This window comes from Myotis brandtii, unplaced genomic scaffold (genome assembly GCF_000412655.1).
Source record: "Myotis brandtii unplaced genomic scaffold, ASM41265v1 scaffold45, whole genome shotgun sequence".
NCBI classification, from domain to species: domain Eukaryota; kingdom Metazoa; phylum Chordata; class Mammalia; order Chiroptera; family Vespertilionidae; genus Myotis; species Myotis brandtii.
In genome coordinates, this window is record NW_005367209.1 from 6,187,778 (window position 1) to 6,202,709 (window position 14,932).

Genomic DNA, 14,932 nt, shown 5'->3' on the forward strand with positions numbered 1-14,932 from the left:
ACAAGACACTGGGGGGTGGGGGAAGCCGGGGGAATGTCAAGGGGGAGAAAAAAGGAGACATGTGTAATACTCTTTGTAATACTTTAAGATAGATAGATAGATAGATAGATAGATAGATAGATAAAATAAAATAAAATAAATGACTATTTAGAAAACAATTTTAGGTCTTTTTTCCATGCCATGGAATCAGTTACATTTAAATATTTTAATTTAATATGGAAAACCATGTAAGTATTAAAAGAGAATATAAGTGCATATTTCTATAATCTGGTATGAGGAAATCAAAGATAGAAACCAGGTTCACAGTTCTATTACACATCATCTATACGCTGTATTGTATGTTTACCACCCCAAGTCAAGTCTCCATCCATCACCATTTATTGCCCCTATATCCTCCACCTCCCTCCACTCCTTTCTCTCCACCACCCCCTGACAATCACCACACTGTGTCCGTGTCGATGAGTTTTCGCTCTTTTTTTTTCTTCTTTTTTGCTTAACCCTGTCATCTGACCCACCTGGCCCCCACTCCCCATCCCCCAATCCCCACAGCTGTCAACCTGCTCTCTATCTATGAATCTGTCACTATTTTGCTTGTTAGTTCATTTTGTTCATTGGATTTCACATATGAGTGAAATCATATGTTACTTCTCTGTGGCTTATTTCACTTAGCACAATGCTCTCCAGGTCCATCCATGCTGTCTCAAAGGGTAAGATTTCCTTTTTCACTGCTGAGTAGTATTCCATTGCGTAAATGTACCACAGCTTTTTTATCCACTAGTCTACTGATGGACACTTGGCTGCTTCCAGATCTTGGCTATTGTAAATAATGCTTCAATGAACATAGGAATGTGTATATTCTTTCAAATTAGTGTTTCGGATTTCTTCGGATAAATTCCCAGAAGTGGAATATCTGGGTCATAAGGCAGTTTCATTTTTTATTCTTAAAAATATATATTTTTATTGATTTCAGGGAGGAAGGGAGAGAGAGAAAAACATCAAGATGAGAGAGAATCATTGATCGGCTGCCTCCTGCACACCCCACACTAGGGATCAAGCCCACAACCCAGGCATGTGCCCTGACTGGCAATTGAATCATGACCTCCTGGTTCATAGATCAACGCTCAACTGCTGAGCCATGCTAGCCAGGCCCACTGCTTTCCACAATGGCTGCAGCAATCTGCATTCACACCAACAGTGCAGGAGGGTTCCCTTTGCTCCACATCCTCAGCAACACTTGTTTGTTGATTTATTGATGATAGCCATTCTGACAGGTGTGAGGTGATATCTCATTGTGGTTTTAATTTGCATTTCTCTGATGATTAGTGACTTGAACATCTTTTCATGTGGTTTTTGGTCATCTGTATGTCCTCTTTGGAGAAGTGTATATTCACATCTTTTGCCCATTTTTTAATTAGATTGGTGTTGTTGGTTTTTTGGGTTTTTTGGTGTTGAGTTTTTTAAGTTCTTTATAAAATTAGGATATTAACCCCTTATCAGATGTATCATTGGTGAGTATGTTATTCTATTCAGTGGATTATCTTTTCATTTTATTGATGGTTTTCCTTTGCTGTGCAAAAACTGTTTAGTTTCATGTAGTTCCATTTGTTTATTTTTTTGTTTGTTTCCTTTGCCCGAGAAAGGTATATCAGAAAAATATTACTAAGAGAAATGTCAGAGACTTTACTGCCTGTTTTCTTCTAGGATTTTTATGGTTTTTATGTCTAACACATAAGTCTTTTTTTTTTTTAATTGTGGTCTTTTAAAATTTTTTATTGATTTTAGAGAGGAAGGGAGAGGGAAAGAGAGATAGAAACATCAATGATGAGAGAGAATCATCTATCAGCTGCCTCCTGCACGCCCCCTACTGGGGATCAAGCCTGCAACCTGACCATGTGCCCTGACCAGGAATGGAACCATGACCTCCTGGTTCAGAGGTCGACGCTCAACCACTGAGCACACTGGCCAGGCTAACATTTAATCCATTTTGAGTTTATTCTTGTGTATGCTGTAAGAAGGTGGTCTAGTTTTCTTTTTCTTTTTTTTTTTTTTTTGCATGTATCTGCCCAATATTTCCAACACTGTTTATTGAAGAGACTGTATCTTTACCCCACTATATGTTTTTTGCCTCCTTTTCATCAAACATTAATTGACTACAAAGGCCTGGGTTTACTTCTGGGCTCTCTATTCTGTTCCATTGATCTATATGTCTGTTTTTATGTCAGTACCATGCTGTTTTGATTACTATGGCTTAAAGCAGTGGTTCTCAACCTTCTGGCCCTTTAAATACAGTTCCTCATGTTGTGACCAAACCATAAAATTATTTTCGTTGCTGCTTCATAACTGTAATGTTGCTACTGTTATGAATCGTAATGTAAATATTTGATATGCAGGATGGTCTTAGGCGACCCCTGTGAAAGGGTCGTTCGACCGCCAAAGGGGTTGAGACCCACAGATTGAGAACCACTGGCTTAAAGTATAGTTTGATATCAGGTAGTGTGAGTCCTCCAACTTTGTTCTTCTTTTTCAAGATCACTGTTGCTATTCATGGTCTTCCATGATTTCATATAAATTTTTGGAATATTTGTTCTAGTTCAATGAAATATACCATTGGTATCGTAATAGGAATTGCATTGAATCTATAGATTGCTTTGGGTAGTATGGACATTTTAATGATGTTAATTCTTCCACTTTGTATCTTCTTCAATTTCTTTTTATAGTGTCTTATAATTTTGTGAACACGGGTCTTTTACATCCTTGGTTAAATTTATTCCTCAGTATTTTATTCTTTTTGAAGCAGTTGTGAATGGGATTGTTTTCTGGTAGTTCATTATTGGTGTATAAAATTGTTTTTTTAATAGAGTTAGAAATATTTATCTCATTTAAGAAAAATAACAGCATAAGCACAACAATAAGTGATCACCAATATTTGGTTAGGGAGTAATAGGGGGTAGTGGAAATTGTGACAAATGAGAGCATACTGATCTCATCCCAGGCATGCCCCTCCTCCCCTCCCAATTGTGCAACAACATGGCAGTTTAGAGGCCCCAAAGCCACTCAGTTCCAAGCAATTGTTGCCATGCAAGAATGCAGCCTCAGAATTATCAGATCATCTGAGCTTTTCTCATGTAAAGCTCCCAAATTTAAACTGTTCTCAGTTGTTAAAACTTTGTATAGGTGCCGGGCCAGTGTGGCTCCGTGGTTGAGCATCCAGCCATGAACCAAGAGTTCACTGGTTCAGCCCTAACCAGTTTGGTTCAGTGGATAGAGTGTCAGCCCGCAGACTGAAGGGTCCCGGGTTCAATTCAGGTAAAGGGCACATACCTCAGTTGCAGGCTCAATCCCCAGCCCTGGTCCAATGCAGGCTCAATCCCTAGCCCTGGTTGGTCCGATGTTTCTCTCTCTGCCTCCCTTCTTCCCTCCCTTTCACTCTCTAAAAATTAATGGAAAAATATCCTCAGGTGAAGATTAACAAAAAAATAAAGTAAAAGAGTTCACCGTTTCAATCCCCAGTCAGGCACATGCCCAGGCTCTATCCCCAGTAGAAGCTAGCTGATCGATGTCTCTCATGGATGTTTCTATCTCTCTCTCCCTTCCTCTCTCTCTAAAAATCAATAAAATGTGTTTCCTTTTTTTTTTAATTGTTTAAAGTATTTTCCCCCAATTGACCTCCCTCCTTCCCCCGAAAAACATATTTTTTTAAAAAAAAATGTGTAGGCAAAACAAAGCATATTCATAAGGCCTCAAAGTTAATGAACTCTGGCTGTATAGTTTTGCTTTTGGTTTCAGGATTATGCTTACCACTTTAAATGAGTTGAGACACTTTTCCTTCCTCCTCCTCCCCACACCTCCCTCTCTAGATCTGTAATTCTCTGGATAACAGAGGAATTATCTATAGAAGTTTAGTTTGACTTCCACATCCATTGCCCTCAGGGTCAGGGACCTTTTTGTGAAGACAGAGTTTTATATTTCCGGATTTTTTCTTGAGCCAGTTTTGGTAACTTTATCATGGGTATGTATGTATCCAAAAACCCATAGTTTATATAAATATATAGGGTTTGGTACTCTTCAGGAATCCACTGAGGGTCTTGGAATGAATAGTATTCCCCAAGGATAAAGAGGTACTACTGTGCATGTACAAAGATGATGCTGTCTTGGTTCTTAGTCTTTATAACCTAATTTTTAAAATTCTTTTTCCCCCCACAGTTCATCCATGAGCTCGGATTTCCCACATTACAACTTCAGGATGCCTAATATTGGATTCCAGAATCTGCCTCTCAACATATATATTGTGGTTTTTGGCACTGCTATATTTGTCTTCATCCTTAGTTTACTCTTCTGTTGCTACTTGATTAGGTAATCAATTTTCATTCTGTGTTACTTTAGAATATGTTAAACAATCACTAATAAATTAACTTTCTCCCCTTAGGTTAACAAATGTTATAAGTATTGTAGGGGAGGAAGAAAATTTCCTCTTCTAGGCTCTTTCAGCTGGTCTAATAATCAAACTGACACAAGATAGATTAATAAGAGAAAAATAACCAAATTTAATTACATACGTACATATGGAAACCCCACATACATGGGAGAGTCAGAGACTCCACATACATGAGAAGATTCAGAGACAGAAAGTTAAAATGAGGTATATGTGGCCTTCTGAGCTAAGGATGAGATAAAATGCCTTGGGGCTTCAGAGGGGAGGAAGGTCATTTGAAGGAAAATAAGATGAGCAGATGTTCAGTAATTACATGTTTGTCCTGCCCTGTAGGTCATAAAATGTTATTTATGGTAATAACTGTTATTATAGACAAAGCACCTAAGTTAGATTCTTTAAGAAAGAGATAAAGATTTCTCTTGACCCACAGAGCCTCAGTTGCCTTCAGCTCAAAATAATCTACAAGTCAAAGTAGCACATCTTAGGGAGGCCTGTTCTGAACCACTTCAAAATGATAATTAGCACATTTTTATTTCTTTCTTTCTTTTTTTTTATTTTTCTTTTAATTAGCAAATTTTTAAAACTTAAAGTGGCTTAACACTTTAACATTCTGTGAGCTACTGGTCAATAAAACACCTTTATACAGTCTTCAATCCTATTTGCTGATAGGATGTTTTATTGTAGGAGAAAATTGTTCTCATTTGTTTTTCCAACATATTAGCATCTGAACTGGATACACTTCTGTCATTGTCTGTCTCCAAGATTTAATCTACTTTCACAAAGATTTCAAGATTGCTTTTCTGGAGAGTGCTACATCATTGTTAGCTAAAGTCGTTAAGGATTAGAAAGCAATCTCCAAATAAGATCCAAGCCTTTAAACAAATTCTTGTGGTCTCTCAAGAGTATTTTAAGCCCTGGCTGGTTTGGCTCAGTGGATAGAGTGTCGGCCTGCAGACTGAAGGGTCCCAGGTTCGATTCTGGTCAAGGGCATATACCTTGGTTGCAGGCACATCCCCAGTAGGGGGTGTGCAGGAGGCAGCTGATCGATGTTTCTAACTCTCTATTCCTCTCCCTTCCTCTCTGTAAAAAATAAATAAAATATATTTTTTTAAAAATTAAAAAAAAAGAGTATTTTAAGCTCCTGTTTGTGTTGAACTGATCAGGTGTTCAGGTGATTGATTATCTGCATAAATCACAAAGTATTCCACAAGCTCTGCAGCACATGTACTGACAAGTAATGAAGGGTAACAGGTCACTTAAAGGAGTAATGGATTTGGCCAGTAAAGATTCACAGTTGACTAATTCATAATTGTTTAAGCAAGCATTTTTCTCTTTTTAAGTATTTAAAATAGGGCCTAATTTTCAAAGCCAAACCTCAGACTATAAAAAATTTTATAGTGTATTGTTCAAAGAGCTTTATGAAATAAAATAATAGAAAATTAAATGTTATTATACAGCTATACTAGTACATCTGATAGTTTTTAGTGTTTGTACAGTATATTATTATGGTTAAGATAAATACGATCATCAGATTATTTTTCAGCAATAGTTCATTATTGCCCCCAGTGTTCCAGGGTACTTATTTACTGACAGTCAAATCTGAGTGAATTTAGTGTGTAGTTTCTAATTTTCTGACAAGTGAATTTATATTCTTCACAGAAGGTGAATCTCCTCTGAAGTTCTCACAAAATGTAATCACTCCTTGTATCTTATAGATATGCTGGCTGCCTATGATTTTTTGGTCTTGCTTAGAGAAATAAATACTTAGCTAATATAATTATAGGATTTAGGAAACACTTTAAAAAATCTGTTTATTACTAGAAATTTACTTTTCCTAACATTTCTTTAATAATTGTTTGATAAATGTTATGTAAATATTCAGCTTTTTTTTTTTTAATATATTTTATTGATTTTTTACAGAGAGGAAGGGAGAGGGATAGAGAGTTAGAAACATCGATGAGAGAGAAACATCGACCAGCTGCCTCCTGCACACCTCCCACTGGGGATGTGCCCGCAACCAAGGTACATGCCCTTGACCGGAATCGAACCTGGGACCCTTCAGTCTGCAGGCTGACGCTCTATCCACTGAGCCAAACCGGTTTCGGCAATATTCAGCTTTTTTAAAAAATTAGGGAATTAGCCATAATTAAACAGGACCTCATAGCATTAAAATATTCCTTTTTTCCAAACCTAGTAAATTTTTTTGGAAATTTCTCTACAAATACTGGCTTAATTCAAATTTGTGAATTTGATATTTGAAACCGAATTATTTCTTAAAAGAAGATAAAAATATTTTAAAAGATTAAGGAAGAGCTTATATAAAATATTCTAAAATGTAGATAGCTCATAGTACAGTTTTTATTATTATGTCAAAGAATTAATTAAGCCTTAGATTTTTGTTTGCTTTAGGAAAAATACTAATATACCAATTGTGATTCTGGGTAAATTTTTTGAGAAATAAGTTATGAAACACTATTTTACCTCGTATTTCTTTCAGTAATCAAGCAAGCAAAGGGATAAAGAAAAAAAATCATAGCAGTTTTTATGCTATGATTTCATACTATGATCGCCCTGCAGAGGGAGGCAACTGGTGGCAGCTGGGGGTGGGGCTGGCAAGTGGGCAGTGCCAGGCTGGCCAAGGCAGGTGCCAGTGGGGGGGCCCCCCCGATCACCCCGCCGGTCGCCCCACAGATAGGCCCTGATCGCCAGCCAGGCCTAGGGACCCTACCCATGCACAAATTTTGTGCACTGAGCCTCTAGTTTTTAAATATAACAAGTTCTTCAGCACCTTCCTAGGGAGCTCTTCTGTTCTCATGCAGAGAGATCCCTCCAGTCATAGCTAGACTCATCAGAACCATTGGAGGAACACAGCTTAGATCTAAACTAGACACCCTCTACCAACCACAGTCTTACACAACATTTTAGTATAGAATCTGTTGCCCATGACAGGGCTATGAATAGATCACTACTGGAACACAAAAGGACTCTTACCTTGCTAGGAGTTATCCTATTTTATAATGAATCATATAATATTCTAATTTATGTTTGTTATTTATCTCTCTCCCTGGATAGAGTCTTGTCTGTTCTGTTTGCTGTATCCCAAACACCCAAAACTGAACAATATCTGGCACAGTATTGGTACTCAATAAATGTTTGTTGAGTAAATGAAAGTATGGTGTTCCTACTAGGAAGTCATTAGTTACACACTGAAAAACAAGGGTAAAATTAAAAACTAAAAATGGAAGGAAAATATTGAGTTACCTAATAGATACTAGAAAGTCTTGAACCAAGACAATGACAGTAGAGCTAAAGAGTGTGGGTGTGTTATGGATGGTTGTGAAAAATACTGGGGAGGTAAAAATGAACAAAATTTGGTGACTGGGCATTAAGGACAAGAAAATTATGAGCTTAGAATTTTTCCTGGACTTTTAGCTTAGCTGTTGGTTGGATAGCAATCCCTTCACAGAGATAGAAAATGGATGGCCAAATTGGGTGAAAGGAGTTTCTGTTTCACACATGGGAGAACTGTATTCCCTGTGTAACAGTCAAGATGTTTAGTATATAGTTGGATATATAGGTCTAAAGCTTATGAGAAGTCTGGTCTAAAAATAGAGGGTCATGTAATAATAGGTGGAAGTTGAAGCCAAGAATGTCCCCTAGAGATAATGTGTATAGTGAAATAAAATGGATGCAGGACAAAATCCTAGGGAAACATTAATATTTAAGAAGAGCCCTTGACCTGGCTGGGTAGCTCAGTAGGTTGGAACATCATCCCAATACGCCAAGGTTGTGGGTTTGATCCCCACATACAAGAAGCAACCAATGAATGTATAAATATGTGGAACAACAAATCAATGTGTTTTTTTTCTCTCAAGTCAATTTTTTAAAAAAGAAGAAGAGCCCATAAAAGAGACTAGGAAGGGATAGCAGGAGAAAGAAAAAAATCATGAGAGAGGTGCTCCACAAGTAGGGTTTCAGTGGATTGAGTCAGTTGTGTCAGCTGCTCCCAGGAAGGTCTAATAAACAAGATATTTGTTAATCGATTGTTTACATTATCAGTAAGGCTTCTGGTCAACAGTAGGTTATTAGTAATTAAGTTTTTGGGGAGTCAAAAGTTTTATGTGGCTTTTCAATTGTGCAGGAAATCGGCATCCCTAACCCATGCATTGTTCAAGGGTCAGCTTTACATTTGACAATTAGGTTTGCATCCATAATCTTATAAAAGTTTCAGTAGCATGGGTACAGGGGTGACAAAAGGTAAGCTATAATGGGGCAAAGCTTCAGCAGCAGGTAATAAATATAACATCTTTGAAGAATCTTGGCTGAGAAAAGATGGGGGGCGGGGAGTTTGCTCTAGAAATCAAGGAAGTATTTTGGTGCCTGATTATGTTTTTAAGCTAGAGATTTATAATATAAACTAGAGGCCCAGTGCATGAAATTCGTGCATGGGTAGGGTCCCTAGGCTTGGCCAGCAATCAGGGCTGATCTGTGGGGAGACTGGCAGGGTGATCTGATTGGGGAGTCCCCTGCTGGCACCTGCCTTGGCTGCCCTGGGGCCTGCAGGCTGGGGGCAGTTCCTGCATTGAGCATCTGGCCCCCGAGGCCCCGCCCCCGCCAAACAGTTGTTCCACAGGTCGTTCCGCTGTTCGGTCAATTTGCATATTAGGGTTTTATATAGATAGATATTCTATTTATAGGTATTAAGGAGAATGAGCTAGTTACGGAAGATTTGTGAGAAATAATGAATCATGGAGATGAAAAGAGACATACCTAAAAGTTATAGCACTATTATTCGTAAGCAGGAGAATACCTTCTTAAGACAGGGATGAAGGTAACTTCAGAAAACAATACATATGTAGGAATGTGGGGCTGGGAGTGAAAGAACTGCATACATGGCAACCTCTTTCTTTATGAAGTAGTTGAAAATGATGGGGAGGGAGGTGATCGGGTAAAATTTGAGAACAGTGGCAAGCTTTTAAAATAGAAGCTTAGAATACTGAGCTTGAATATGTAGAATTAGAGAACAATGTGGAGGGTTTCATTGAGAATGGAGACCACAGATTTGTAGCAGCTGTAAGCTACATGGTTTTATCATTTTCTTTAGCACTGTTCAGCATTGCTAATCATACTCTCTTAGATATTTTTTTAGGAATTAATATTTATTAAACACTTAATATATGTCAGACCCTGTGCTGTGCACTGCAGTTAAATAGGTAATTTTAGTATCTTTATTTTACAGAAGTTAAATAATTTTCCTACAACCACACATACACAGAAGTTGGTTAGAGTTGAGACTGAAATTCAGTTGTATCTGACCCCAGAGCATGTCCTCATAATCACTTAAAAAATAATAATAAATTGTATTTTTCAGGCTTCATTCAAAAATAACCATTTCAGGTTTTCATAATCATTTTCAAAAGACAGATTTGCATATTGAGGCTATTCTAAAACCATTATTTTAATTTTGAGCCTGAAATTTTTAAATGAAGACTGTACCTGTTTTCCTTTTTAAAAAAAATACATTTTATTGACTTCAGAGAGGAAGGGAAAGGGAGAGTGATAGAAACATCAGTGATGAGAGAGAATCATTGATCAGCTGCCTCCTGCACACCCCCTGAAGCCCAAGCAACAAAAGAAAAAATAGATAAATTGGACTTAAAAAAAATTAAAAATATTTTTGCATTAAAGAACATTATCAAGAAAGTAAAAAGACAAACTTTAGAATGGGAGAAAAATACTTGCCAATCATATCTGATAAGAGATTAACACATGTTTTAAAAACTCTTACAGCTCAACAACAAAAAGACAACTGAATTGCCCAGCTGGTGTGGGTCAGTGGTTGAGCGTCAATCTATGAACCAGGAGGTCACGATTCTATTCCCAGTCAGGGCACATACCCAGCTTGCGGGCTTGATCCCCAGTAGGGGGTGTGCAGAAGGGAGCTAATCGGTGATTCTGTCATCGTTGATGTTTCTATCCCTCTCCCTTCCTCTCTGAAATCAATAAAAATATATATATTTTTAAAAAGACAACTGAGCCTAGGCCAGTTTGGCTCACTGGATAGAGCGTCGGCCTGGGGACTGAAGAGTCCCGGGGTCGATTCCAGTCAAGGGCATATACCTCGGTTGCAGGCTCCTCCCCGGCCTGGGCCCTGGTCAGAGCACGTTCAGGAAGCAACCAGTCAATGTGTTTCTCTCACATCAATAAAATATTTAAAAAAATAAAATAAAAAGACAACTGAATTGAAAATAGGCAAATGACGTAAATAGTCACTTTTCCAAAGAAGATATACAGGGTGGGGCAAAGGTAGGTGTACAGTTGTTCATATGGAAGATATTACAATAATTAATAAAAGAATAAACTTTTGCATACTCACAACTGTTAACCCACTTTTGCCCTACCCTGTACAAATGGCCAATAAACACATGAAAAGATGTTCAACATTATTGGTCATTAAGGAAATGCAAATTAAAACCACAGTGAGATACCACTTCACACCTAAGATGCTGTACTCAAAAATATGGAAAATTACAAGTGTTGGTGAGGATGCGAAGAAATAGAAACCCACACATGTTGCCTGTGGGAGTGTAAAATGGTGCAGCCACTGTGGAAAAGAGCTCAGCAGCTTCTCAAAAAGTTAAGCATAGAATTACTATATGACCCAGACATTTCACTTCTAGGTGAATACCCAAGACAAATGAAGAGCTATGCCTACACAGAAACTTATACGGGAATGCTTATAACAGCATTATTCATAATCGTCCAAACATGTATAAAACCCAAATGTCCATCAACAGATGAATGGATAAACAAATTGTAGCATATATTCAGCCATAAAAAGGAGTGAAGAACTGATGCATACTACAATTAGGATGAGCCTTAAAAACATTATGCTAAGTGAAAAGCCAAGCACAAAAGATCACATATTGTATGATTTGTTATATAGACATACATATTTCTGTCCATAATAGGCAAATCCATAAAGACAGAATGCAGATTAGAGGTTACCAGGAGATAGGAGAAGGGGGACTACCTAATGCAGTGATGGTGAACCTATGACACGCGTGTCAGAGGTGACATGCGAACTCATTTTTTTGGTTGATTTTTCTTTGTTAAATGGCATTTAAATATATAAAATAAATATCAAAAATATAAATCTTTGTTTTACTATGGTTGCAAAGATCAAAAAATTTCTATATGTGACACGGCACCAGAGTTAAGTTAGGGTTTTTCAAAATGCTGACACACCAAGCTCAAAAGGTTCGCCATCACTGACCTAATGAGACCACTTAGTGAGATCTCATGTTTTTTGGAGGGTGATGAAAAATTTTGAAACTAGAGAGAGCTGGTGGTTGCACAACATTGTGACCACACTAAACACCACTGAATTATACAATTTAAAATGGTTAATTTTATGTGAATACAAATAAAGGAGTATTAAAAATTTTTATTAAAGGAATAAGAAAACTGACTCAAGAAGAAATAGAAAATATTAATAACTATATACCTAGTAAATTGAATGTGTTATTAAACATTCCTACAAAGAGACTACAAGCCAGGTAATTGCACCAGTGAATTCCTTCAAACAGTAAAGAAAACAATACTTCTTAAATGACTTCCAAAGAATAGAAGAAATACTCAGCTCATATAATGGGGACAGCATAATTTTGATTAAAATTATACAAAGCCTCACAAGGACATTACAAAAAAGGAACTTACAGACTTATGTCTCTCATGAACAAAATATTGGTAAATCAAATTCAGGGATATGCAAAAATGGTAGTACATTATATTCAAGTGGACATTATTCCAGGAATGAAGGTATCAACACAATATACCACATTAACAGTAAAAAAAAAAAAAAAAAAATGGCAGGGGGAGTGATGGAAAAAATTTTATAAAGTCCCGCTGGTGTGCTCAGTGGTTAGTATCAACCCATGTACCAGGAGGTCACCAGTTCAATTCCTGGTCAGAGCACATACATGGGTTGCAGGCTCAATACCCAGTGGGGGGCATACAAGAGGCCACGGATTGAAGTTTCTCATTGATGTTTCTCTCTCCCTTTCTCAAATCAGTAACATATTTTTTAAAAACCAAAAACTAATACCTATTCATGATTTTTAAAAATCAAAAACTAGGTTACAAGGGAACTTTGTTTATTTGAATCAAAGTTATGCACAAAAAATGTAGAGAAAACATACTTAATAGCGATGGGTTTTTATTTTTAGTTATATAATTTTATTTTATGCATTTAAATTTTTTTAAATCTTTATTGTTGAAAGTATTACATATGTCCCCTGTTCCCCTCCATTGACCTCCAGTAGTGATGTCACCACTTTTATTTGCCATTGTATTAGAGGTCCTAGCCAATGCAGAAAAAAAAGAGTAATAAAAGAAATGAAATAAAAAATAAAGAAGTAAAATACCTAAAGATTATAAAGGCAGAGTTTAAACTGTCATTATTTGTAGACAGGAAGATTGTATATATTAAAAAATCCAAAATATTCTACAGATAAACTATTTAAAAATAATAAGTGAACTTAGCAAGTCATTAGATACAGGACCAATATACAAAAATTGTTTTTTCTATGTAGTAGCAATAATGAATTAGAAAATGAAAAAAATTTATAATTTATAGATCAAAACTTACTAAAATCTAGGAATAAATCTAATGAAAGATATATAAGTGTTCTACCTAGAAATGTATAAAGAGAAATTAAGATATAATAAGTAGGATCATAGATTGAAAACTCAATCTTGTAAAGATGTCAGTTCTTCCCCAGTTGATCTATAACTTCCATACAATCTCAGTCAAAATCCCAATAGATTTTTTGTGGAAACTGACAAGCTCATGAAATTGGTATGGAAATGCAGAGAACCAAGAGTAGCCAAGACAATCATTAGGAACAAAGCTTGAGGACTTCTAATACCAGATCCCAAAACTTGTTACAGAGCTCCAGTACTTAAAACAGAGTGCTATTCACCTAGCACCCAGATCCTGCTTTCTAAATACTGTTCTCCAGTAAAAGGAACCAAGGTTCTTTGGAAGAAGTGGCTAATTCCACAAATGGGGCATGGAAAATACAAGATGAGCCGGAAACATCTTTCAGTGCTAATAAGCAAGGAAATTCATGGAAAAAGATGAGGGCACATTAAAAGGACACAGAAGTCAACCCGATGAAGCTCCTAAAGGCCAAACCTAAATCAATGTGAGCAATAAAATAAATAATGATCATATTGAATTCTAACCCATAGACTAAAACAAATATCCATGAGTCATAGTGATATAAACAAATGAGGGAGAAGGGACTTATGTTCCTTACAGAAGAATTCCAGTTAATAATTATGCAAGGAATTAGGAAACTACAAAGCCACCACCAGGCAAACACTACAGTAATTGTTGCAAGCAAGATGAGTGCTAAATCAGTGGGCAAAAGCTTGAGAATAAATAGGATTTTACATAGTTTCAACATCTCTCCCCCAAGATGTTGGTCAGTTTCAAAAAGGAAAATAATAACTACAGTGGAGAGACCCAGTAGATACTCCATGAACAAGTGATCATGGTTAATATGTCAAAATCTTGAAAGAAAAGGAAAACTAAGGCTCCTGCGACAGATTGGAAGAGGCTAAGGAGACATGGATTGGGTCATAGAACAGGAAAAGGGTATTAGTGAAAAAACTGGTGAAATTCAAATAAAGTCTCTTATTTTGTTGATATATCAACATTAAATCAATATATCAGTGTTAATTTACTTGCTTTGATTTTTGTACTATGGTTGTGTGAGATATGAACATTGGAAAAACTGGGACTAAGGTATATGTGAACTCTTATTTTTTGCAACTTTTCTGTAAATCTAAAATTATTTCAAAATACAAGTTTTTTTAAAAAACACACACAAAAAAACGTAGCATGGTATTGAAAACAAGGTGCATCAGTTTCCCAGGGCTGCTGTACTACAAACTGGGTGGCTTAAAACAACAGAAATTTAATCTCACATTCTGGAGGCTAGAATTTCAAAATCAAGGTGTCAGCAGGGCCATGCTCCCTCTGAAGACTCTAGGGTAGGATCCTTCCTTGCCTCTTATAGCTGCATTACTTCTGTTTCTGTCTTCACCTGGCTTTCTTCCCTGTGTCTGTATTTCCACCCTAAATCCAATATGCACCCTACATCCAATATGACCTTATTTTAATTAAATAATCTGAAAATACTATTTCCAAATAAGGTTATATCCTAAGGTTCCAGTTAGATATAATTTTTAAGGGGACACTGTTCAACCTAGTATACAAATATAGGCAAATAGACCAATGGAACAGAATAAAAACTCTTGAAACAGACTCACATATTGTGTCTGACTTACAACAGATGTGCCACTGCAATGCAGTGGGGGAGGAGGATCTTTGTAATAAATGAGTCAAACAAAAATCTGCATGTGGATGAAAAGAATCTTGACCTCTACCTCAAATCATACATAAAGACTAATTTCAGATATTATATATAT

The 14,932-nt window shown here is 36.6% G+C and overlaps 1 protein-coding gene across 1 annotated transcript in view; it reads left to right on the forward strand.

Moving 5' to 3' along the window:
* The first annotated feature begins 4,203 nt into the window (after positions 1-4,203).
* Positions 4,204-14,932, forward strand: part of RNF24 (ring finger protein 24) — a 33,037-nt gene continuing 22,308 nt past the window's right edge. Inside the window, exon 1 of the mRNA XM_005874683.2 lies at positions 4,204-4,353. Coding sequence (XP_005874745.1) covers positions 4,211-4,353 — 143 coding nt within the window. The 5' untranslated portion in view covers positions 4,204-4,210. The remainder of the gene's footprint in view (positions 4,354-14,932) is intronic.